This window comes from Jatropha curcas, chromosome 2 (genome assembly GCF_041381405.1).
Source record: "Jatropha curcas cultivar XTBG-Jc1 chromosome 2, XTBG_Jcur_1.0, whole genome shotgun sequence".
Classification (NCBI taxonomy): Eukaryota; Viridiplantae; Streptophyta; class Magnoliopsida; order Malpighiales; family Euphorbiaceae; genus Jatropha; species Jatropha curcas.
This window is the reverse complement of record NC_143152.1, coordinates 5,375,837-5,400,912: the sequence shown is the minus strand read 5'-3', so window position 1 is coordinate 5,400,912 and position 25,076 is coordinate 5,375,837. Positions and strand designations below refer to the sequence as shown.

Here is a 25,076-nt window from a genome sequence, read left to right as displayed (position 1 = left end):
GCATTCGGTTCGATGTTTTCCGGTTAATTCAGTTAATTTTGCTTGGTTTTTCAATGTAATCGGTTCGGTTAGTGATCAAAATCTATTCAGTTTAATCGGTTTCAGTTTAAACAATTTTAATAAACCTAAAAAAAAATGTGCCATTTTTTGAAAATTAAGCCCAAAAAAAAAAAATTTAGGATGACGTTCCTAACTTATAATTAATATATTTAACTTGTAATTAATAGGTAAATCTATTTGATAGAAATTTGTTTCACCTCACCAAGTTAATAAATAATTATTGTTTTGTGTGAGAAATTAGAGTATAGTTTCTAATTTATTTCTATAGAGATGAGAGATAATTATCATTTTTTGTTTGATTAGATATATTGTCTATCTATTACAATAAAGCAATATTTGGTTTTGTCTCTATTATTGAAAATTCAGTTTTTAATTTTTTTATTAGTTTTATTTGGTTCCGTATTGGTTGAAAACTAATCAAATGCTCACCCCTAAATCCGTCCATTTATTATTTTCTTTTCTTCATGCATCAAAAATTCTTCGACTGGTTTGATATTAAAATTTCTCTATTTTTTTTAGATTAGGCCGATTAAAGGGTGATCCAGTACACGAAACATTTTATATGCGTATGCTCTCGAGAAAGATAATATACAACCTTCCCTCTATTGTTTTAGAGAAATTTTTTTCCCTGATTCAAATCCATGACCTCTAAACTACAAGTGGACTAAATTTTGAAAATTTGTATATATTGAAGTTTGATTTAATATGCACTTGAAGTTTTCAAAATCCTGGCACAGTCAAGAAAATAATTATGGGAGTACAAGATCAATTCAAGAAATGGTTGTTAATTTTAATTAATACAAGGTCAATTCCCAGATGAGCTAAAGTGACTGGAGTGTTCAAATTTACAGTGACAACAAACTAAAAGGAAGCAGCAAATTAATACATATGGTTCCAAGGTTCAGTTAGCAGAAAACATAAAAAACGGTTCGTGTGAGCAAGAGTTGAAATTTTAATTAGTTCTAGAACTTTGAAGAAGCTTCAATTAAGAATTTTCTTTCACCGCAGAATCAAATTAATTATTATTTAATAAAACTAATTTTGCATATTGGTCTATTATATTCTGGCTTCTGGTTTTGATAAACCCTTTGTGCTATTATACTTTTTTGTGTATCTATGTTCATTTTTCTTACCACCTTTATCATATATGTATGTAGTATGATTTTTTTTCATAAATTATATTTAGTATGATTAATTAACAAGATTAGGAAGTAAGAATTTTCATATATAAAAGTAGCATTAAAATCAATTTCTTTTATTGAGAATTTCAATTTTAATTTATTTTAAATTTTATTTATTTTGAATTACTATAATTTATTTTCTGTTCATGAAATTACTTAATTATGCTTAATGGTGTACTATGGAACCACCCATGTACTAAATCAATGATTAACTACCATTATCATTATTTTGCTTAAGATTTTATTCAAATTTGCTTCTTAATAATTTTAGTATTGTACTTCACTATTTGAGTCTGCAAAATTAGGAGTGGCCATCAGTGGCCATGTCCCCTAATTTTAAATTTTTTTTTAAAATTTACTTTATAAGGTATAGAAAATTTTATATTTGAATTTTGAATTTCACACCTCTAATATTTAAAAAAAAAAAAAAAAAATCGCCCTCTAACGATTTCTTTTGATTTCGCCACTATCCATCTGAAAAACTTATAAGAAACATTAACTGTGTACATATGAACATTTTTATACAGTGGTATCACGGGGAAGTCGACCTCAATTATAGGTTCAGTTATATACCCCTTCATCCACGCCACTGTTTAAAATTTTTACATAGTCATTAAAAAAATAATTAATTTTCTTAAATTATAATAAAATTCTCCTTAATTTGATCCCTTCATCTCATACCATTAATTTGACTAGAGATGATTTTAGAAAGTTGTAGAAATAGTTGATGTGTTAAAAAATATAAGGGTGAAATTTGAAAAAAGTTCATTAATTTCTCATTAATATTTCCAAAGAGTTAAGTATCTATAAAAAAAATACTCTAAAATGAGTTATATTTGTGGAGAAAGGAAGTATTTAAGGCTGTAAACAAGTAGAGTCCAGTTGAGCTCGTGAGATCGAGCTTGAGCTTGGCTCGTTTAACCATAATCAAGCTTGACCTCAGCTTGATAAACATAAATGAGTTGAACTGCAGCTAGAGCTTGAAATTTATTAAACCAAAACATGTCATTTTAATATAGATTTAATTGATTTTAACTTATTGAGCTCGCTCATGAGTTTGATTCGGCTCGATAAAGCTAGCTCGTGGAGCTAGGCTTGATAAAGCTTACTTACGAGCTGAGCTCGAGCTTGAATTGTTTATTAAACGAGCTCTGCTAACTAAACTTATAGAACGAGCTCGATTGAGCTTTTTATCTTACCGACTCGAGTCTCAAGTAATTCAAGAGCAACTTATCTCATTTACAGTCCTGAAAGGGTTATATTTAGTATTTTGTTTTAGGTAAATAGAAAGGTCCAAATAATCAACTCCGCAAGCAGCTGTTAGAATTAATAGGTCTTCAAATCATTGATTTAAAAAAAAAAAAAATGTAAAACCCGACTTATTGGATGATTCATGAGGCCTGGTTGGCCTTGTCTGGACAAACATTCCATAAATGGATTTTATACAACAGTTTCAGAGTTGATTGCGGGCCCTGGGCCACTGCTCATACAGGGACAAAATCAGGCTGACGACATAATCCATAGACTAGTCTTACAGTTATCTACTTTGGAAGTAGGCAAAGCGATTTTGCTGAATTGAACTGTGAAAGACAAGAATATTTGATATGGTAGTGCTGTTATCAATTATCTCCAAAACATCAAACTCAGAACCTAATAGAGGTCACCATTTTTTTTTTTTTTTTTTTATAAAGCCGGCTCACAAACAAATAAATTACTTTTAATCCTAGCGAAAATTTACTCCATTCATAAAGATGAAGCCATCGATTTTATTAAATAAAAAAAGTGTCGAACCATTTATCTCAACCTTTATTGGTAGATCACTTTTTTTCTGTTAATTGTTAATTACTTGAACAAAATATATGAGAAACAATTAAAAGAACTAATTATAATTGTACAAAACTCTACAAACCTTACCTCCAAAATAGACAAATACAATATTTACCTAGGCCTAACGGCATATGCCTTTTGCTTTCAACACAAACCGCGTGTAGGGGTGTGAGTCCTGCGTCTCTATCCATGATACCATACCATGGTGACCCTATGGACGAAGTAAGGCTATTGGAAATGAGAATAGCATGTTGAATGGCATTTGGACCAAGAATATGAGAGGGGAGACCCGGCGTAATGCTCTCCGCCACCACGGGGCCGGTGGAAATGAGAATAGCATGTTGAATGGCATTTGGACCAAGAATATAAGAGGGGAGATCCGGCGTAATGCTCTCCGCCACCACGGGGACGGTATGCGGGACCAAGCCCTAATGAGCTAGGATGCAGGCATTATGTTCTATCAAGAGGAACTGATGTCTCCATAAAGAAGGAGCTCTATGAACACTATAGAGCCGAGGGCCTATAGTGCATATCTCTCCTGAAGTGGAGGTTTCGGTATAGGCAGGACTATGCTACTCGAGATGCCCGAAGGCATTGAGCCCTTATATAGTTGTGCAAGATTCTTATATATGCATTGCAAGACGAGTGCTACAGTCGGAAAGAATGCAAAGACCCTTCGAATATGCATGGCTGGCCTAGGTAATGAGCTAAGTCTAAGCGTCACACGCATGCCAAAGGCTCCAACGTTCTGGCACCATGACACCGCGTAAAAATATTGTCTGAATAGCCATAACTAGTTGATGAATGCCGACCGAAGAAGTCAAATTACCTGTCAATAACTGAAACATAGCCTGATTGCCACGTTCTACCAGCAGATTAATAGAAAGCCTCAAACTTTCAAGCAAATGCATATTTAATGTAATGTTTACACAAAATTGTGATGTAATATTTATACTAAAAAGATATTTGATTCTATGATATTAATTCCATCAAAGCTTATCAAATATAACCTTGGTGAGATACGAGAGAACTAAGGAAAACTAAAGTACTGATTGCTCCCGTATGCATTATTGTGAACTCATGTGGTAGTACTCGTTTTAAAACATATACAATTTAGGGATAAAAGTAAAAGTAAAAATCACATTTAGTTATATATCAACTTCTTGAAAAAGTATCATCGCTAGACAAATCAAACGGACTCCAATCACCGAACAATAGATTATTAGGATCTTGATCATTTTCAAGTCCAAGAACTGGCTCTTGTGTGACCTGCAAGTTACCAGTATTATCATCATCCCACAAAATCTCTTCTCCTGGCAATGGTGGCAACCCACTTGTGGATTCTTGAATCTTAAAGTTACTAGCAAGTTGTTGTTTATTTGTGGATGAGTCCACTCCACAATAATACATCAATTGATGATCATTTTCATTCATAGAGCCTTCTTCCATAGCAAGACTAGTTAATTCCAAATTTGCACTTGAAATGCCACTGAAATCAAAATCACTACCCAATTCTTGCATTTCGAATCCCGTAGTAGTAGCAGCAGCAGCAGCAGTTATAGTAGTCGGAGCAGCAGTAGTAGTAATTTTAGAATGATCAACTGATTGTGGATTCAAGAAATTTGCATAAACAAGTGCAAGATCAATCTGTGAACCCTCCGATATCATGGAATTATTATTACGAGACTCCATTGGAGGAGAAACCCCTTTATTATTAGAATTATTACCTCCACAATTACCTAATAAGCTTCTTGAATGAGGAACATGTACATCATGAGTACTAGATAGCCTTAAAGATTTTCCTCTTCTATTCTTCCGGCAACCTCCGCCCACGGGAACATTCCTTAACGATCCACCTTTAGTCCAATACCTCCGGCAACCTTTGCAAAAATATCGCGGTTGTGTTAAGCTATAGTTGTTGTAGTAACAAAATTTAGTGTTTGTAGAACCACACCTAGGGCAACTTGGTGATATTTCAACATTAGGCTTCCATCCTCTATCCATCACAAACAAAATTGCTTCAAATCAAAATTTCCTATCAACATGAATTAATTATATGATCAAGAAAAGTGATAGATAGATAGATAGAGAGAGAGAGAGAGAGAGAAGAGAGAAGGGGAGATGGGTGTGTCAATATAGTAGAAAGTGTTCAAGAATGTGTAAATTTTGAGTTAATAATTATTAGGATCTTGGAAATGTGTATGCACTAATGATCCACATGAGTGTGTATTAGGGTTCCGGTGCCATTAAGGGTGATTGGTGATAGGTAACAGCTCCGGAGGCTAATACATGGTGTCGGTGTTTGTTACACGTGGCGCGATTCGATTGATAGCAATGAAGGTAGCAGAGGAAGCAATGGCCTCGAAAGGCTAATCCAGGTTACTTAGAAGAGGAGACACAAAAGATTAAACAAAGCATAGTTTAGTTAGTACAAATGGCATTCCATACCTAATATTCAAATAATACTACAAATGTTAATTAATTACTCTCTTTCCCTTAAGTAAAATCTAAATCTCTACTTCTAAAGTGGGATTTAGATTTTGAACTTTGTAATTAGAAATCTAATTAGCAAAAAAGAAATAAAATTGAAGAAAACAGGTCACGTGTGAGTTGCACATGCAAAGAGTTGTTTCTTGAAGGAGGAATGTCTCTTAGATGTATAGGTTATGTTGAGCAAGTTGAAAAGGATCTCTTGGATCATGGGCTCCTTGGATCATGTGACCTATAATTTATTATCAGTTAGAAATCCAAAGATTTTTAACTTTCGTAACAAGCTCACTTGTGAAAGAACCTGATTTTGTTGATTTGAAGAAGGATCTTGCATGCAAATATTCACTTCCAATTAACGAGTTTTGGTCTTACACTTATTTACATCGAGGTAAATCCAATAAAAAAAAAAAAAACAATATAAATAAGAGTATTGATGTCTTTTTACTGAAAAAAAAAAAAAAAAAAGCAGTAACAAAAAGTAATTATTTTTTAGAACAATTAACTATTTGGTGTACATAAATGTTTTACCATTATTTTGTTTTAAAATAAAATAACATTCTGCAAAACAGATATAATTTAGTAGTGAGTGCATATACAACCTGACAATCGATTTATATTCGATCTCTCCCTGATACTTAAAAAATAACCTTCTTTGTTTTCAATCACAAATAACACCGTGACAAGTGTTGTGGGATTATTCAAAGAAAGAAAGACACAAGCATAAAAAAAAGGCACAATTTTAAGACTTAATAGTTTTTTTTTTTTTTTGTTATATTTAATATCAATTTAATGTTTTTAAAAAAAATGTTCCTTCAAATATATTTTAATTCTTATTGCATTTAATATAATAATTAAAAAATAAACGATTGAGAATCATTAATATTAATTAAAAAAACTAAGAATTTATAAAAAAATTCAATAGATAAATAAGAGCATGAAATAACTAATTAATTAATTTACTTGGAAATCAAAATTTGCAAAATAATCTTTGTGAATCTCAAAATATACATCTAATTTTTTTATTTCAATTTTTATATGAGATGACACCTCACCAAAAATTTGATTATTTTTATTCAAAATTAAAGTTTATAATTGACTTGAATTTGTTTTGTGTTTTGATTTTTCCTCGCATAGGGCAAAGTGTTCTTTTCTAAGTGTTTATAGGGATTTTGTACCAAGAGTTCAACTTTAAAATCCCTGATTAAGAAAGAAGGGATCCTCTCTTTCCCAACTCTCCATTCCAAGGTATTTACTTGATTTTATTAATTATTATATTATAAAAGTCAATACCAATTATTTATTTTAACATTTTTCTAGATTTTTTATTAGGAATTAAGCAACAATTTTTTTCTAATTAAAATTTTCTAATATTTTCATGAATTTTAAACTATTTGCTAAATTCTTATAATTTCCTACCTGCAAAGAGAGATGAATAAAAATAACAGAAAAGAAAGGAGAAACGAAATGTTATTAGGTTAAAATAAACAAAGTACTTTCCAAACTTAGAGTAAAAGGTTCTAAAAGGAAGAAACCAATCCACCTGTGAGTTAAAATTTAACAAATTTTTAGTAGACTCCAATCAAGTAGATACACTTTATTTAAAGCCAGCCATAGATGCACCAAATGTTAAACAATCACTTCCTTCAAATTTTACGTTTCATTTGGTAGGCCGTAACAAAATATAATAATATTGCTGTAATAAAATATAATATCATGATTAGGTCTTACATAGTTTCATGTTTGATATGAGAACAGAAATGATATCTTATCCTACAAATACATAATCCAATCAGATTTAACCAAATCTAATTGAACCACAAGGTGCGGGTGAAGACAAACAATACTTGTCATCTGGGAAAATCAAAAACAAAATAAATATATGGGTAAATAAAGAAAAGACAATTCAATGATATTTATCATTGAAATAACAATATATACAGTTTATAGTACAACATTAATGCAAAATTTGAGGGAGTATATTAATAGCTGAATGGATGATTCCTGCAATACAGAAATAAGAGACATAATTCAATGTGGTTTGAACAGTATCCAAAGGGCGTACGCCATCAAACCACAGAACGTTGCTATTGCTGACCCAATCTTTCCTGTAAACCACAAGAAACGTGTCGATCTTAAGCATTGCAGCATAATAACAACAATTTGATCTCATAAATGTGTCTTATGTAAAAGTAAAATGCAACAAATTATCCAGAAAGTCATTTGAGCTATTGTAAGCTGTTCATCGTCATCACTATTTACCCTTGCCCATCTGCGTTCAACTTTTTTAGGAACTCAGAAAACAAGAATCATTAGAATGAAACAATTACACAATGGACAACAGAAGAACAAAACAAACCAATTGTAAGTTTATTATTGGTTCTTACAGGTTCAATTTGGTCCCAGTTCTCTTCTACGAAGAACTAATCAGGTTAATTTGGTTCCTAGTTATACAGCTCAAAATACAAAAGCATGTTAACTTAGTGGGAGTACATTGCTCTACCTGACTGAATCTAAACCTAAAATTTTTAAACCACTCCAACTGTTATTATGAACCAGAACTTCTAACCAACATGGTAAGTGAAAATCCCTGTCAAAGCCAAATTACATTATTTTTATAGAAAAAATATAACAGAAAAAAAGGGAATCAGAAGTTCCAGAAGACACCTCTGGACGAGATCTCTCCTGGAGTTATTAAAATTTTTATGCACAAGCAAATTATATAAAGCATCACTTTCTGTCTTCCCCTCCCTTCAGAATATATATTTCCCCACTTGGTTTGTGTGTTTTGAAGAATATGCAAAATTCAAATTCAAAGCTTTAACAACAAGGAGATTACACTCAGTCCCACAGAAGTTGGGTGCCCCACCTAACTCGCCCTTAGATTTGCATATCCTAGAGCAGATCATCAAAAAATGGAAATGCAATAAGAGGGGCATCTTTTGAACATGCTAACAGAACAAAGGGGAAAATTAAAAGAAAATAAGTCTTTGACCATAATTAGCAAGAGGCAAATACAACCGGCACCTATATAACAAAGCTCTCGCCACAACATATCCCAGCACTTAAAAGAGAAACATGTTAAATAGCAACAAGGTTCTTAGTAATGATAATAACCTGAAGCATCTGCATTAATTTCGGATTCTGCTCCAAAAGCCGACAGAGTTCTTCCTTGTTACTCAATAAAGCCTGCAGTCAAATAAGTGCATAAATGAGTAGGCATTAGGCAAATTAAATTCCAAGTTCATTTACTACATGTGGAATACATACAGTTATAGCTTTAGGATCCTGGAAGTACTCCTGTAATGACATTCCCAACTCTTGTTGCTGCCGGGTTGCAACATCTCCATGCTGATGTTGTACTTGTGATTGAACATGCTCAACTTGTTGCTGCTGTTGCCTCCTTGACTGAGAAACCTCTTGCTGCTGAGATTGATAATGAGCATGCATAGGAGAAACCTGTTGCTGTTGCAGCAGTTGTAATTGATGCATTTGAACTGGATTTTGAATGGGCAATCCATGCTCAAGAAGCTGAGAAGATTGCACTGGTGGCCATACATGCTGAGGTGGCGGTGTAGGACGTTGAAGTGGGGGCTGCAGAGGCTGTAACTGATGAATTGACTGAATAGAAGACTGAATAGAGAGATTTTGCATAATAGTAGGGTTCTCAACTTGCTGCTGAGTTGGCGTGCTTCCATAAGGAGTTGCAGGAATTGCAGCTGGCCTATTGAAAACCGTAGGTTGCATTACAGGAGGATGTATATATCCACCACCTGTTGCAGAAAGATTTCCTAATCGCCCATCAATCATGGGTGCATTAGATATCTGAGAAAGCTCCGTAATCCCAAATGCTGAAGATTGGGAAGTAGGAGCCTTCAAAGAAGGTAGATTATATTGGCTAGATGAATAAGGATGGGGTGTGGGAGGAAGTGGTGGATGAGTCCCAGCAGATCCACTGGGAGAAGAGATAGAAGCCCGTGGATACTTGGAGTCTGAAATGGGAAGGGACGATGCTAATGATGTAGGATTGTTACCATAAGCAGAAAGAAAATCCGGATGAACCTGCAAAAGAGAGAAAAAGTGATTACCCTTTGTGCCGAGTAAGAAGCAGTAGACACAAAAATGCAAGTCATAACCAAGAATTATTTTGATCAATAGGCATATTTTCTCTTTACTTGAAATGCTGTAGAGAGGGGTTGCTGCACATCAACCAAAGAGTTGACAAATGGGGATGACTGACTTGGGACTGGATCAGGATTCTGGGATATTAAAGGTGATATTGTCAACGGAGGTGGCATAGGAGGCAAAGGTGGCGGAACTTTCTGATCATAATGTCCTCGAGATCCTGAAGAATGCTGTGGACTGTTCTTTGCATAGAAATTTTGTGGAGTTATCCTAGAATCCACCGGTGCCTTGTTATAAACAGCAGCAGGAAAACCTGAAGTACTAACTGCTGCAACAGAATCAAATCCATTAGAGGTCTTAACTGGAATAACATTCTTCATGTCTTCAGAGTGATCATAGAAATTCTTATCTGACGAAACACTAGGCTCTCGAGTCAGGGGCCTTTCAGGTCGTGAAACAGACATTCTTGAAGAAAATTCACTTTGAGTGTTTTCATCAATGTTAGATGCTAATGGTGTACCCAAGCGAGGAAATTGACCACTTTCATTAGCATCACTTTCCGTCTCTTCAACGATTGAGTGAGGAGAACTTTGCTCTACTATGACAGGGGCAGGCAGCTGTAGATTATCATCAGGCTGTGGAAAGAGCAATTTATCATCAGATTCAGACTCCTCACCATCAAAAACTATATCAATTCCTTGAAGATCATCATCAAGATCTGTTTTCAATGGCTTAGACTTGTTCATTTTTTCCTTATCTGCATCAATAACAGAAGCTGTATTCTTCAAGTGTGCTGATGGCTCCCCAACTAGAGCTGCTGTAGGATTCTGACGTTCCCTTTGTCTGGCCATAAATTCATCCACATGAATGGAGGGAGGTCTTCCACCAGTAGATCCTACTCGTTGGACTGCAATAACATTAGAATTGGTGCCACCATCAATATTTCTTTCCCTTGCAACGTAGTCATCCACATGCATTGATGGTGGCCTGCTGGTATTTGGCTTTCGCTGCCTAAAGGTGTCCCTGCGAGTTGGACCAGAAGAGGTAGCAGACTGACCCAATCCCCGTGAAAATGCATTTTGGCCTGTGATCTCAGCTACTGAATTTTCTCCTTTAACACGTTTACTAGCACCATCCAAGGATGACAATTTCCTCTTGCTAGGAATAGATTGTGACAATCTATCAGGCAATGCCTCTGGACATTCCCACAAGAACTTCTCCTCAAGGTCTCCAAGGTAGAGATAATCATCAACCTTTCCAGCATTAGTATCTGACACCTGATTTGTTTTTGAAGAATACATAACATTATTCATTGACAAAGAAATGCCTTTACTGCACAAGAGATCATCCAGAGTAACTGAACCACTAGGCTTTTCCAACAATAACAACAATGACTTGGCAGACTCTGAAGCCTGTACATAAATGATAAAGCCACTAAGATTACAGATAAAATTGAATAGAAGACAAGAACGCTGTGAAGAAAAATATTGTACTCAGCTAACCTGATAAAATATAGCTCCCATGTCTGAGGTAGCTAAACAGTCATCATCATCTGATGACTTCAAACTCAATATTGTAGTCATTTCTTGTATTAAAGTTATATTTTCTGCAAAGCCATCTGTCCCATCCACATCCTCACGAAGCCCAAAGAGATGTTTTATCGCACCCACAGCATTCAAGTTCAAACTAAACAGAAAAGAAACAAGGATAGGGCCTCAGTGGAATGAAGCTCAAGAGGAGATGAAGACCAAACCTAAGATGATGCTCAGCACATTTACCACTCTAAACCTACAGAGCTAACATAGATTGCAAAGTTCTCCAAACGAAAAAAAGGTATAATCTACTGACATGACCTAACACTCACTATTTTTTATTGATATGATACCTTAAAACGACACAACAAATTTATAAACCTTCTACTTTTTTCACCTGTTCAAAACACACATTCTTTGTTTCACAAGTCATTCATTCTGAAGCAATGAACAAGTCAACCATACATTGAATCTGTAAAGGGGACCCGGAAATTCAAAATAACTTGATACACGGTGTATAAGAACTCCGACAGAAACTACTTTATGTTGATAAGCTCATTATGATGTTGATCAACCATCATCAAAATTTATAGCAGAGAGCCGATCAAAATAATTTCCGATGTTGTTGATCAACCACACAAGACAACAAATTTTGAAGCTAGGTAGACAAATTCTCATACAAACTAGCAGAAGTTAATGCTACCACATAAATTTCCCCCTCTAGAATCCATCCTTAAGTTAAAAACTTAAATTTCATCTCATTGGAGTTCTCAAGGGTGTCTCTTAATATTAGGATCAATGTTCTCATTTCTAATTTCCCTCCCTGTAAAACTTGTGCCAACCCAATTTTAAACAAGCATACTCTTCCATTAGCCACTACCTTCTTTTTTTTGGTACCAAAAATTAAATTACAATAAGTCAAATAACCAATAAGAAAATTTTAGCCATCTCCACTTAAAATTGTTATTTCTCAATTTCTCCAATAAAACCTTAAGGTAAGTGCCTCTCCCATATCATATTGACAATGGAGTTCAAATTGCAGTACATGGTCACTTAGACAGAAAGGTTTTAGTAGCCTTCTAAAACACATAAAAACTACTAATCAATTTCTCCCACAAGTAGCAATTACATGAAACTAAGAAACAAGTATTCCACCAACTCAGATTGGTTCTCTGCAGTATTATCTAGCCTTTTTCAATATCTCATCCCCAAGTGAAAAATACCACTACTATGATAAACGCCAATCTTCACAACTTCACAATTTTTGTTTTTGAAAGATACATTAGGTGAACCATCTTCAATGGGCATCATAACAATTATCACTTGTCAGCAAAAAATAGTTGCTGTTTATATAAAATGAGAAAATGCAGATAAGATTGTCTCACATGCCAAAATAATCTATATTATATGCAAAAGCCTTAAATTGTGAAGTATTTTGGACAAAAATGTCCTTTCAGCAGCTGCCTCTATCAGTTTTGAGTAATCAATCAGATTATTTAGCTCGTACTAGTTGACTCACCTTTTACCATCCATGCAAAAGCACAATGAACCTATAGCCAATTCATTAACAGCCTCAATAGCCAAATCTGAGAAACCATCCCTTGAATCAATTGATTGCATCAACTTTTTCCAGCAACACAGCAAAGGATGCTTTTTCCATTTAAAATCATCGAGATTATAATTCCCATTCTTTTCATGCCCTCTTTCTGATCTAAGCCCCTCAACGCTGGAGTTTACATGGGATAGCAAGGTCGCCATTGCACTTCGACCTTCATTGCAAGAACCTAATTGTTTATAACATGCAATACAAGACAGTAGTTCTTTTCCAACTGGTAAAACCTGGAAAATAGGAGCATTCGTTGTTACAGTTACTAAGTAAGGAATAAGTTCTTTTCCATAACAACAGGAAAAAAAAAAAAAAGAACATTAACCTAAGATAAAACTGAAGGAGTTCTTTTTTAACAGCAAGAGGGAAAGGGAGGTGGCGGATGGGATTTGTTGGGGTTTGTGTTAATACTTGACAGTTCACAAAGATTTTTGCAATTTCCACATTCTTGTAATTTCTTTAAATGATGAAGAATAATAACAGCATGAAAAATGCAACATCGACTTCAAACAAAACGTAAAAGATAATTAACCAGTATATATTAAAATCTTATCATAGAGAATTCCACAAGAAATTACCTGGCAAAACTTCAAGAGGTATAGTAAGATCAACGGACAATCTGTGCTGCTCAGATTTGCAGAAATTAGCCTAACAAGCCATCAAAGAGTTATATTTGTCATGTTGATGAAACCATCATACTGAGGGAGTAGATGAAGGAAGAAAATAAAATAAAATAACAATTAACTATTGATATCTACTCACAACTCATGTCGCCCAGGGTGTAGTAAAGATGTTCTAGAAGCCAAGAGAAGTGACAAACACTTGAATACAGGAAGGCACCAACTAATCAAAGTAAACCCATATGTAGCAGAAAGTTTACTGTCTGAGACCTGTTTCTCATCTGAATCAATGATATTAAAACACTTCTCCAGCACTTCCATGAGAATCTGAGGAAAGTCCTTCTCCAATAACAGCGCCTAGTAAATAAGAACATAGCAATGAATGACATTCTTTGCTAGAATAGAAATTAAATAGAAAAAAAAATAAAGAGGAAAAATTAACAAACCTTGGAGATAGGATGTTCCAAAATGCTAGCAATGAAGTCTAGATATCTGTAGACCTGAAAACAGGAGAGAGAAACAAATTTGATACAAATGACTAGATGAAGTACAAAGCAGGAGTAGCAAATATCATTTACCTTATAAGCATCTATATCTGATGAAGAAGATAAGTCAGAAGCATGACTTTGAATGGAGCATAATATAGGCTGCAGAAGTATTGAAGCATTTTCCAGTTTTTGGCAAGCAATGCGAATTACAAAAACCCGTAGCATGTCTTGGATGACTACTAATGACTGTTTACAAATATTAAGCAAAAGGTAAAAAATAGACAAAAGTGGTGTACAAGAAGGCTTGACTCAAAAATATAAATTCTTTACAACATAAATAAGAATAAAATGGAAGGAATCAATGCAACTAGGAAAGACATACAGATATAGCATAATGATGGATAATCTGAGCAATTTTGTCCAGCTGTGGGGTTAACTGGCTAAGCAGTTTCTCAAGGTGCGAAGGCTTCAGATACCAATTGACTTGTCTCTCCTTCTGTGGCCCCAGTATTGTACCAACAGCCAGAGTTCTGAGGGCACTCAACAAGGGCATTCCATTCTTCCAAAGCCAGATGCCTTCTTCAGGGAATAAATCATTCTTGCAACCAAAAGAATGGAGAGAGAGTGTCAGATATCACAGTCCAAAGAGAACCAAATCGGATAGTTCTCTTTGGTTCACAGCAGAGCAAATATTACACAATGCACTCACAGCATCACAAAAGCATTGTCCACACAATATCACAAAACAAACAGCATTGTTGGAACCAAAAATAATAATAATCTTAAGCTCCCAGGACAATAATCGGATTGATAGTTGGATAAAACATGACGTGTAAAACTTGCATACCAGAAGACAAAGCAAACTGCATGTTTCTTTTGGACCCAAGGCCAGCACTGAAGTAACTTGAACATTAGAAAGGAGGGAGTGGAAAAGGCCAGGAGTCCAACCATATACAGGCCAACAAGTAAGTGCTGATACAACTAGATGGCAAACAGCTCCAAAACCAAGTGCAGACTCCGGATAAGGAGAGGACAAGTCTGCAGCACATGCAGCTAGCTTTGGGCTGCAATTAACATTATCCACTTGATCACAAACAGATAACAAAAGCAAAACCATAAAGAGACAAACCTCAGTTACCTAAATTACCTTACTTCTCTATGCAGTCGCAAAAGTGCATTCATGAGTTTTGTATTTCTATGCTGCTCTTTTGCTTCCTATAAACATAACAATGAAACACCTCAATTCTTGTAGATTTTCAAGAGTAATGCAAATTATACAGAATTAAAAGCTACAAAAGATAAAGCTCATGTCTAGTGTAGCGTCCAAATCATTCCAGTAGTTCTTTTTGCTTCTCCCCTTATCGCGATCAGTCGATCAGTAACAAAGAAAATGCAAAAACAATTGCAGTCAACTGAATTGGAAGTCTCGAATTTCACTAAAACATTATTCCCCAAGTAAAAGCAATTGTATATGTATCTTCCTCAAAAGAAATTTGCTTCAAAGACTGAGTGAAAATTATAATCTCATGAAGGCACTCAGCATTAAATGGTAAATCACCTGTAATTTCTGCAAAAGGGTGATCAGTAATACCAAAGCAGGTACCAGAAGGTCAACTAAGCTCTGCTCACGGTTACGTTCCAAAAGGAAGTCAGAAGTAGAATTGCATTCTGTACCCTCATCAACAAGGTAATCTGCTCAAGACATTCAAAGAATACCAATAAAGGAAAATCATCAATACACAGTAAAAAATTGTTGATTGAGAACCTTAAAACTTAAAATTGTGCACAAATATATCCAATCCCAATATATATAACACCAACCAAGAATCAAAACATAGTTCAGTAACACGATCACAAGCTGCAAATTTTAACAAATACCAGAAAATCAAAAGTCGGAGAAATTCTACAGTGGCCTTTGAGTGATGCCATAAGTTTAAGAGAAAGGTTTGAGATATTATACTAGTGTGCTTTTCTTTTATGCCAGCAAGAGTACAAATCTTAAAATCTTATATTCATAAATTGAAAGCCCCTAGTCCAGGGGCATAAACTTAGGTAGAAGTTCAGCTTCAGCAATACAATATCAAACAACTAATTATGATGAAGACTGAAAAGCAAGATTTGACGGCAGACATTAATTGCAGTATTATGTATAGTAATTAGCATCAAAGTTTAATATTATATCTACCACACCAAAAGCCTCTAGTTCACTTAAAACAAAGACAGGTACCATTGTGAATTTAAGGTTCCTTTCAATTTATCAATGAGAACAACTACTCATTTTATACAATACTAAGTTCTAGATTTGACATTCTTCTTCCACAAATGCAATTACAAGCATTTCTAATCTTAAAAATCATGGTTCCAAACAGAAAACACTTCCTCCAGCATTCTATAAACTCTTATGTCCACATTTAATCCACATAAACAAATAATTGAACCAGGCAATTGTTCAATAACTAACCATAATTATTTGAGGATCTCTCAAGCATGAAGCTACAGTTGATCAGAATTGTATAGATTACCGTGATGGCTCCTTCATCATAAAGAGTAGCAGTAACAGTCTACAACAGTAAAATTATAATGAGTCCAAGTTAATTTTATTGTCATATTATGGAAAATTTGGAGAATCAACATACTGAGTTTTCGGAAATGAAGGCCAATATTCGAATGGCCGATGTCAACTGTGCTATGGACGAGTCACGAAGGGAAACACCATCAAAAGTCTTTTCAGATGTAATTTTTCCAAGATTATCCATAACATTTATATCCGAACCCCCAGAAGCATCTCCAATGATATTCTCCACATCTGTCAAATCTGAGACTAGAATGCTGGTTGAGGTCAAATGGGCATCTCCACCAGAAGCTAACACAGCCGAATACCTTAGAAGGCCAATAGCGCCATTTTTATGATAAACTGCACCAGCATCAATCCACTCCAACAGCCGAGTTGGAGCATCTTTCCTGTTGGATCCAGGGGAAGAAGAATGCAATGCCTTGTGAAGTTCCATAGCATGCCCAATCCAAGCATCCAGGGAAGATGCAGTTGAATCATTAACAATGATTTCAAATATCTCAGCAGCAGAGTGAAAAATTGCAAGATTTATTGGTGAAGATCCTGGAAACCCAGCATTTTATCCACTTTCATATATATTAGGTGATAAAAAACAGAAATTTAGAATTCCAAACTTAACATCAAAGAGAGCAAATTTACCATTGTTCTTGGATACTGGTTCTGATTCCTTAACAAAATGTAAGGCTTCAATCAAGATAGATATAGCCTGCCCCCAAACCCAAAAGAAAAGGTGTCACAAGGAAAAAAGAAAAAAAAAAAAAAAAGCAAAGCGTGCATCTGCACAAAAATGATGCAAAATACCACAAGAAATGAAGAGAATATTGACCGACCAACAAGGATAGCATCACAAGCAGGTTTTGATAATTTAACTACAGTTGCATTCACCTTGAACATAATGGATTGAGAAAAACATCTCGTGCACCAACATTAAGTACATTCACATCTAAGGAGAACTCAGTTTTTTAGTAAAATTGATGACATAAGAGAATTAAATCGCAGCAACCTCATTTACTTCACCTGAAAAAAAAGGTACTTGAAACTATCGAAGTTCAACATTCACATCATATCAATACTTTTGAAAAGTACCCATGCACAGAGTATTGAATTGAAACTGAGTTTCTCCAAACTACATAATATTGCAGTTCTATTTACCTCGGGAAAATATCCAAGAACCAACAAAGCCTGGCGTCCACAATCTGACCTGCAAATCAAGATCAAAGCATGTGAAAACTCAAGCAACATTCCTTTTAGGGTCTAGAGTCAAAAGTAAAACAAAAGATCATAATTTCCACCTAGAGAGACCACACAGCTCCCACAACACCCATAAAAACTCTTCAGAGTAGGGAGTTGATGCAACCAAACGATCAATTGCATTAACCTGCAACAGAGCATGAGTAAATCACCATCCTAGGTTGTGACCCAATAATGGAAATCGAATTAAGATAAAACATAAGAAAAACAATGGATACTCAGCTAGGAAGAGTAACCAACCACCCTCAAATGTATCTCAACAATAATCCCAACTTCCCGCGGACTGCAAACAAATCCCTTCGACAATAAAACAGATGCATATCTAAGAGGAACACAGTCTTCCTTGCTTAAATCATCTTTGCCCCTCAAAGCATCTATTAATGTAGTGGAAAGTTCAGGATGATGTGAAAGGAAGATTAAGCCTGGAATAAGAAAAAAGCAACATAATTACATTGATCTATTCAACTGGTGAAAAATGTAAAACGAATTTCAGTTTCAAAAACCTGAGCGCGACATAAGCAGTGAGAGAAGTATGGCACCAATAGTTGAAGCAATATCAACAAATATGTCCATAGTATCTCCAGCTTCTGAACGCAATATGGCTGAAGACAACAGTGCAGCTGACAGAGGAAGAAAACCCCTTTCCTGCTTCCAAGAAAATAGTTCAAACACTCAAACACAGCCAGGCATTCATCTGAACACCACTTATCAATGTTTCCAGATTAAACTACAAACAAAAATCACAAATATAACAAATCTCATAACAAGGTGAAAAATTCAAAAATTGATGAATAAAAAAGTTAAAAGAAAAATATATTTGTTTAGATATTTTCACATTTCAATCATAGGCAGTACCCTTGGTTATTAAAGTTCCAGTCTATGGTCATTGTTTAACTAAGAAAAGAACACCACAATGGCTGTCAGAAGTAGCAAGAGTCCTCTTAGTCAGTTTGGCTGCACAAGTCCGTATAATCATTCAAGATTATGGTATAATGTGTAATTTTTTGAAATTTTATGTTCACACACATGTAAATAAAAGTAAATAGATACAGAGTCAAGAAGAGAAAAGCTAACACAATGATTTTGTGGTTCAATAACATTCCTAGATGAGAGGGTGGCTTTGGTGCAACTGTGAAATTACTCCACTTGTGATCTAGAGACCATGGGTTCGAGCCACCTAAATGGATTCCCTGCAAAAGGAAGGAGGAAGGCTACATACGTCAATCCTTCCTATAGCCCACAGATGTTGGAGGCTCCATGCACTAGGTCAATCTTAACAGCATTCCTACATCCAACGAGCCACCTGTGTTATTTATTATGAAAGCAAAAGGTTGTAGCAGCAAAACGCATACTTGAGATGTCTACCCAGGCTTCCTCTTTATGAATACAACAAAAAAACCTGGTGGCTGGTGTAATGATGAAGTTACTTCAATTATGACCTAGAGATCATGGGTTTGAGCCATAGAAATGGACTCTCTGCAAAAAATAGGAGGAAGACTATGTACGTCAACCCTTCATAGCCCACAAATGTCGAATAATATGTGCACTGGGTCAATCTTAACAACACTCCTACATCCAACAAGCCACCTGTATTTTATTATGAAAGCTAAAGGTTGTAGGCTGTAGCTGCAAAATGCATAGTTAAGATTTCAACTCAGGCTTCCTTCTTTATTAATACAACAAAAAACCTAGGTTGTATTTACTTATGGAAAGCACCCTTTGTTTTTCCAGTAACTGATTCCAATAAAATTAGAAAACATATTAATTGTTTGGTTACAAACTTTTCCACCTGGAAAATTGATTTCCTAGTTTACTTTAAGATTTGGAAGTCCACCTGCATTATTTTCCAAAATTTCCTCCAAAAAATGAGTAAAGTGAATTTAGGAAATTACAGTTCTTCAAATCATCGTTGTCCTTGTAGTTTGTAACGGTTTCAAATCTGAGAAATAGCATACTTTTTTTTAAAAAAATTTTAATACTTATTTTGTCATAAATAAAATGTTATAACATATATTCATAATTTGCAGGGATCAGCTGGGTCAGCATCTTAAATTTGGCATCTTGCTGTCAGGGTGTGAATTTGAACGGAAATATCTTTTATTTTCTTTTCTCAATTTTCTGGTCTCTATGTGTGTTGTGTGTTAAACAAAAAATCAAATTAAGACTATGTTCTGAAAAATGGAAAGGCGGACGAAAAGGAAAATAATTGATACAAGATAGGAGGAGAAAATAAAATTCCTTCCTTTGGAAAGAGAAGGAAAATAGCAAAAATTTCCTTCAGACACAAACAAATTTGACAGTTTCCAATTTGGAGAGAAAATATGAACAAACTAATGAGACGACTAAAGGGAGGAATCTCCTATCCAAACACAGATGATGAGAAAAAAAATGAAGAAATCTTTCCATATTTTGCCTTTCTATTTTCCTTCCTCGTAACTTTTTTTTTCCCCCCAAAACAGACTGTAGCTATGCGATATTCTCACTGTATATGAACCATAATCTTAACAGCAAATGCACCCCATTATCGATCCCAGAATTCATATGAAGCTGAGAACATCTGATTAATGTTTGGTCTAAAAAGTATCTTGGCATTTTTGTGGTAACCAACTTATGCAGCCATAACAACTTATAAGAACATGATGCTAAGCCAGCATACACAAAAAATGCAACTTAGTAATATCTTTCAGCCTTCCCCACACAGCTGTTTAAAATTTTTTGAATGCTATAACCAGTATATGAAAATTACTGCCCAAAAGTACAGTTGTATTACTTGGCAGCTTTTCCCTGCCATCCGCAGCTTATACTAAATATTGTACTTAATAAATTCAGTGCCATTCACAACAGAAAAGTACAAAGCGTCCTTCAAAAAACTAATATATGATACTGCACCCTTATATGCAAAAATCTCTCCTTGAAAAGAACATCAAAATTAAGTCTATCAGAATTAGAAATTATACCTTCAGGAGTGCAAGTAAATGCAGGTCAACATCCCAGTTTAAAAAGCAGCAGGTTGATGAACCAATCAAACCACTAGTTGCTTTATATGACAATAATCCTTCTGTTTGACCAAGGATCAATGACCTGCTTGCAGAAGCCACTAGAGAAGGATCTTCAACTGGACCACGTGAACGTATCAATTTCTGCATCAATACTTGTCACGACTATGAACTAAGAATTGAATATCCACATATATATGAAAGTAAATGTAACCCAAAATTGTAACTGACCAAAAGCCTCTTGAGTTGAGATTTAGCACTGATCAGCATTTCTGAAGTAACACTTGTAACTCTTCCAACAGCAGAAAGGCCCCCCAATACTGACAGAACAGCATGCTGGCAAGGAATTGAATTACCAAAAGTTACCAAGACAAAGTAAATTAAAAACATAAAAACACGCATGCACAAATTGAAATAATACCTCATATCTTGAAGCAACTTCATAAAATCGTAAGCGATGAAGGACATATGCTACCAAAGAAGCCACGTCATGGCGTGGCTTTTGCAATAGTAACTTCAACAATTGGTTATAGCCTTTGCTAATGCCAGATGGAACGCTTTCATCTTCACGGGGCCACCAACCTAAAATTCCTTCACAACCAATTGGATGACGAGTAGCCTGCTCAATGACTCCAAGTAATAATAACATAACAGCAGAAGAATCATGCACGTCATGAGACAGAACATCTGCAAGCCAGTCCATCCCCCCATCATTGACAAAGTGAAAGCAACTTTCTCTACCAGAGCACAATAAAAGAGACAGACTCAGCCCCAGAATGTTATTCTTGTTCTGAAATCAAGAAAATAACAGTTATGTTTCAGCTAAGAAGAATTAGATACACCACTTTGTGCATGTCTCCATATGCGTGTGTCCGTGTGGAGAGAGAAGAAAAACATGAAAGGAATGTCTGTTTCTTTCAATATCTGTATTTAATGAGCAGATGCAGACAACATATCATATGTTGCTGAAGCATTATGTAGCTAAATCACCTTTGAAAGACGGTGGTGTCCAATATTTGTGGAGTTCCTGTTAAAACAGAAGTATTGATTTAACATGTCCACCAACTGCTTGGAAGTAGCCAAGTCAGCTTGACATTCAAAAGCAGTGCACTCCGCCAATAATTCAGCTGATTCATCTTCAGAGCCATGTTGAAGCACTTCAAGAAGCTGTTTTCTAGCCTCAATAAGAACATCGTGCAACTGTTTAAATTCCTCAGCATCACCCATTTTAAGACATTTCTGATTGGTTCCCACACAACATAAAGCATTGGTAACATAAGAACAGACTGCTTTCACTAGAGCACCTACAATTTTATTTACAGAATCCTCAAAACATGGCAACCCTAACATCTTCAAAATTAGCTGTAAAAATTGCTTAACCTCAACAGGTATATCTGAAGGGGCAACAGGTAAAGATAATACATTCAAAGAAGCTAAAGATTCCTCAACTGTCCTATTAGCTGAATGCAATGCCAAGGGGAGATCCTCAAGTTTTCCCTCAGCAGAACTGACAAGATTAGTTAAAGAGCTATCATCAAATTCAATATTGAACTGCCCTAGATCCTCTGCTGTGTTTCCATAAATGACCAAACTTAGACTGCGATAGCTACCCCTTACAACCAGATGGTTTGTTACAACAGCCTGCAAATAAAGCAAGATGAAAATTCTCAACCATAAATTTAAAACTATCTCTAATTTCTCAAAATAAAAGTTAATAACAAATAAATAGGGAAGAACAACATGACTCGTTCAGAAGAATATCTGCAATTTCTCACAAAAAAACAGGAGGTTGTGAAACAAGAGAAAATGAAAGCACACCAAGATCTAAGAATAAAATTCAAAATAGGAAGATACAGTGATACAAAATTGCATTAGTTACCTCAACTTCTAGGACATTTGATGAAGAATGGGAATAGAGGAATGGCTGGCATAGACGTCTAAATCTTGTCTCCCCCTCACACTGAACAAATACCTCCAGAGCAAATGAAGGAGGTGAGGTAGCCCTGTATGACATAGGAGCACTTTAGAATGCAATCGTAGCTTAAACAATGGCCAGTAGCATGTCCTTTTATTCATTCCTATAGATTGCTTGACACCAATTTCTAAAACCAAAAGCTAAAATCTCAACTCATGTCACTCTTAAAACCAGAATAGGCAAATACAAGACATAATTGTGAAACATAACTGAATCAATTTCTGAAATCACATACCCTATGAGTGGAACGACTTGAGAATTTGAAGAAGCGTTCTGTTCAAGAAACTCACAAGCAGTAATTACAATTGGTTCAGCAAACAATACCTGAAAACAAAGAAAAAAGTGCACATTTACTAAGAAAAATCAAATAGCACAATCTACTAACTCAGTACAATTAATTCAACAACAAATACATAGATTTTGCTCATCCAACTTTACTAAAATTCCAAATTAAAAATTTAGAAAAAGAAAAACAAAAAAACAAAAAAAAGTTAAATAATCTATAGTGGGAAGAGAAGAAGATTGAACAACCGGTGGCGGAGAGGCTGGTAATGGTTACCTCGTCAACGTATTCGTCGAGTTGAGGATGAACGAAGGTCTGGGAGAACAGCACGCAGGGCTCTGGCCGACCCATACTTCGTAGTTTCGGATCCTTGAATTCAAGTCAGGCTAACAGAGAGAGAAAAAAAAGCGCAGAAATTGAAGATTCTTTGAGCTCCAATTTACAATGTGCTCTAGGGTTTTATGGGCGATTGGATTTTGGGGGGAATTTTGTTCATGTTTTCAAGAAGTCACCGAGTTGAAAGAGAGAGGGAAAGGAGACAATACGGCTGTTTTGGGCATATTTATAGTGCTGTTAGGTTTATACCAGCAGAGAAGTAACAGGTTTTAAAACAGATGACTAAATAACTATTTAACCCCTCGTATTTGATAATAATTATAATTTTATCTATACTGTTTGATAAATATACTAATTAGTCCCTGAGATTTATCTCTATTAAAAACTATTTAATCCTTTGTCTAAAAATATCATTTTTTCTGTTAACTGAGATGCTATATAAAAATTGATGGTAAAAGTGATAAACTAAATACTAACATCATATTAAATGCGAAAGAGTAAATATTTAAATATTATAGGGTATTTAATCATAAAAATCACCCTTTTAAACAGAAAAACTAAAATAATTTAATAAGACTAATTAGTATATTACCAAATAAGAGGGATAAAATTATAATGACAGTCAAATCTAAGGGACTAAATAACTATTTACCTTAAATAGAATTGTTGTAGTATTATTATGTGAAGGTAAATAATAATTGTGAATTAGGAGGAAAATAGAGAAAGAAAAAATAATTTTTTATACTAAGGGTGAGTTTAGTTTAGTTGATTTATACAATATTGTAATCTGTGAGTCTGATATGTCAAAAACAAAAAGAGACATTATCTATCACACTATCTATTTTTGTTCTTTATTTTCCTATTTATTCATTTTTTTTCTTATTTTTTTATTTTTCTTTATGTCTTTTTTTTATTTGCGCTCAAAATTATTTTTCACGCTGAAATTGATTTATTTTTAATGCATTGGATAATCATTTTTAAAATATAACATTTATAAATATACATTCAACCACATCACCATTCACAACTTTTATTTATTAAAACACATCAGTAACAATCCATAGTTACATTGGAGATGCTCTAAGTTATAAGTGTTTGATAAACTTTTTTTAATCAAACAATTGATAAAAGTCTCAATCAGCTATTGTTTTTATAAACTATGTTTATAAGTTTTTTTCATATTAGCTGATAACTTATTTATATATTTATATTATTTCTAACTTTATTAACCTCATAAAAAATAATTATTTATAAAATTATTTGTTTTTCAAATTAATATTTTTATCACAATTTTGTTTATAATTATTTAAAAAATTTTCTTAAATATTATTTTAAAATTTAATTAATATTTTTATTTATATAATACATTAAAATAAAAAATAATATATTCACATTAAATTAAAAAGATATACATACACATTATATATCAACTGCTGAAAAAATTTTACCAAACATAAACAATAATCAGCTAACTGCTATCAGCTAGCAACCATTAGCCATCAGCCATCGGTTATCAACAACCGCTATCAGTTGGTATGAACTGCTGAATTAAACGAGCCATAAGGCTTGTTCGTTGAAATTAATTATTTTAATATGTATTATATGTCTTGTCAACAATTAAAATAGCATTTCATGAAATGCTAAATGAAGCAACATTTCACAATCCGTTTTCTCAAATTTTGAATACTAGCATAAACATTATAAGCTAAATAAAAGGTTATTAATCAACAGATCTTA

At 34.4% G+C, this 25,076-nt stretch overlaps 2 protein-coding genes across 3 annotated transcripts; both read right to left on the bottom strand.

Moving 5' to 3' along the window:
• Nucleotides 1-4,223: 4,223 nt before the first annotated feature.
• On the bottom strand, nt 4,224-5,072 carry LOC105635894 (Dof-type zinc finger DNA-binding family protein). The gene has a single exon (XM_012219028.1). The coding sequence runs from the start codon at nt 5,070-5,072 to the stop codon at nt 4,224-4,226; it is 849 nt and encodes a 282-aa protein (XP_012074418.1).
• Nucleotides 5,073-7,238: 2,166 nt separating this feature from the next.
• On the bottom strand, nt 7,239-23,566 carry EMB2016 (mRNA methyltransferase EMB2016). 2 transcript variants are annotated; one of them, XM_037640376.2, is made up of 28 exons: nt 23,280-23,566; nt 22,956-23,044; nt 22,625-22,748; nt 21,736-22,386; nt 21,167-21,535; nt 20,977-21,081; nt 20,707-20,889; nt 18,253-18,394; nt 17,990-18,171; nt 17,791-17,876; nt 17,651-17,699; nt 17,138-17,204; nt 16,563-17,041; nt 16,388-16,487; nt 15,485-15,618; nt 15,074-15,141; nt 14,774-14,990; nt 14,309-14,524; nt 14,017-14,172; nt 13,885-13,938; nt 13,581-13,795; nt 13,397-13,466; nt 12,732-13,051; nt 11,183-11,366; nt 9,731-11,092; nt 8,826-9,617; nt 8,673-8,744; nt 7,239-7,663 (listed from the first exon to the last, which is right to left on the bottom strand). In XM_037640376.2, the coding sequence occupies exons 1-28, from the start codon at nt 23,352-23,354 to the stop codon at nt 7,643-7,645; spliced, it is 6,582 nt and encodes a 2,193-aa protein (XP_037496304.1). In that variant the 5' UTR covers nt 23,355-23,566; the 3' UTR covers nt 7,239-7,642. The 2 variants fall into 2 exon arrangements, with proteins under 2 accessions (XP_037496304.1, XP_089573800.1); XM_089717674.1 differs by lacking the exons at nt 22,625-22,748; nt 22,956-23,044; nt 23,280-23,566 and having other exon boundaries at nt 21,167-21,482; nt 21,736-21,874.
• Nucleotides 23,567-25,076: the final 1,510 nt, after the last annotated feature.

What these genes read in the sequence shown, in the direction of transcription:
- LOC105635894 (XM_012219028.1), bottom strand. Translation starts at nt 5,072, where the DNA reads ATGGATAGAGGATGGAAGCCTAATGTTGAAATATCACCAAGTTGCCCT.
- EMB2016 (XM_037640376.2), bottom strand. Translation starts at nt 23,354, where the DNA reads ATGGGTCGGCCAGAGCCCTGCGTGCTGTTCTCCCAGACCTTCGTTCAT. An exon ending in ACCAGTATCCAAGAACAATG is followed by an intron (nt 17,042 to 17,137) that starts GTAAATTTGCTC and finishes CTGGGTTTCCAG; the next exon opens with GATCTTCACCAATAAATCTT. An exon ending in AGGATCCTAAAGCTATAACT is followed by an intron (nt 8,745 to 8,825) that starts GTATGTATTCCA and finishes ATTTGACTGCAG; the next exon opens with GCTTTATTGAGTAACAAGGA.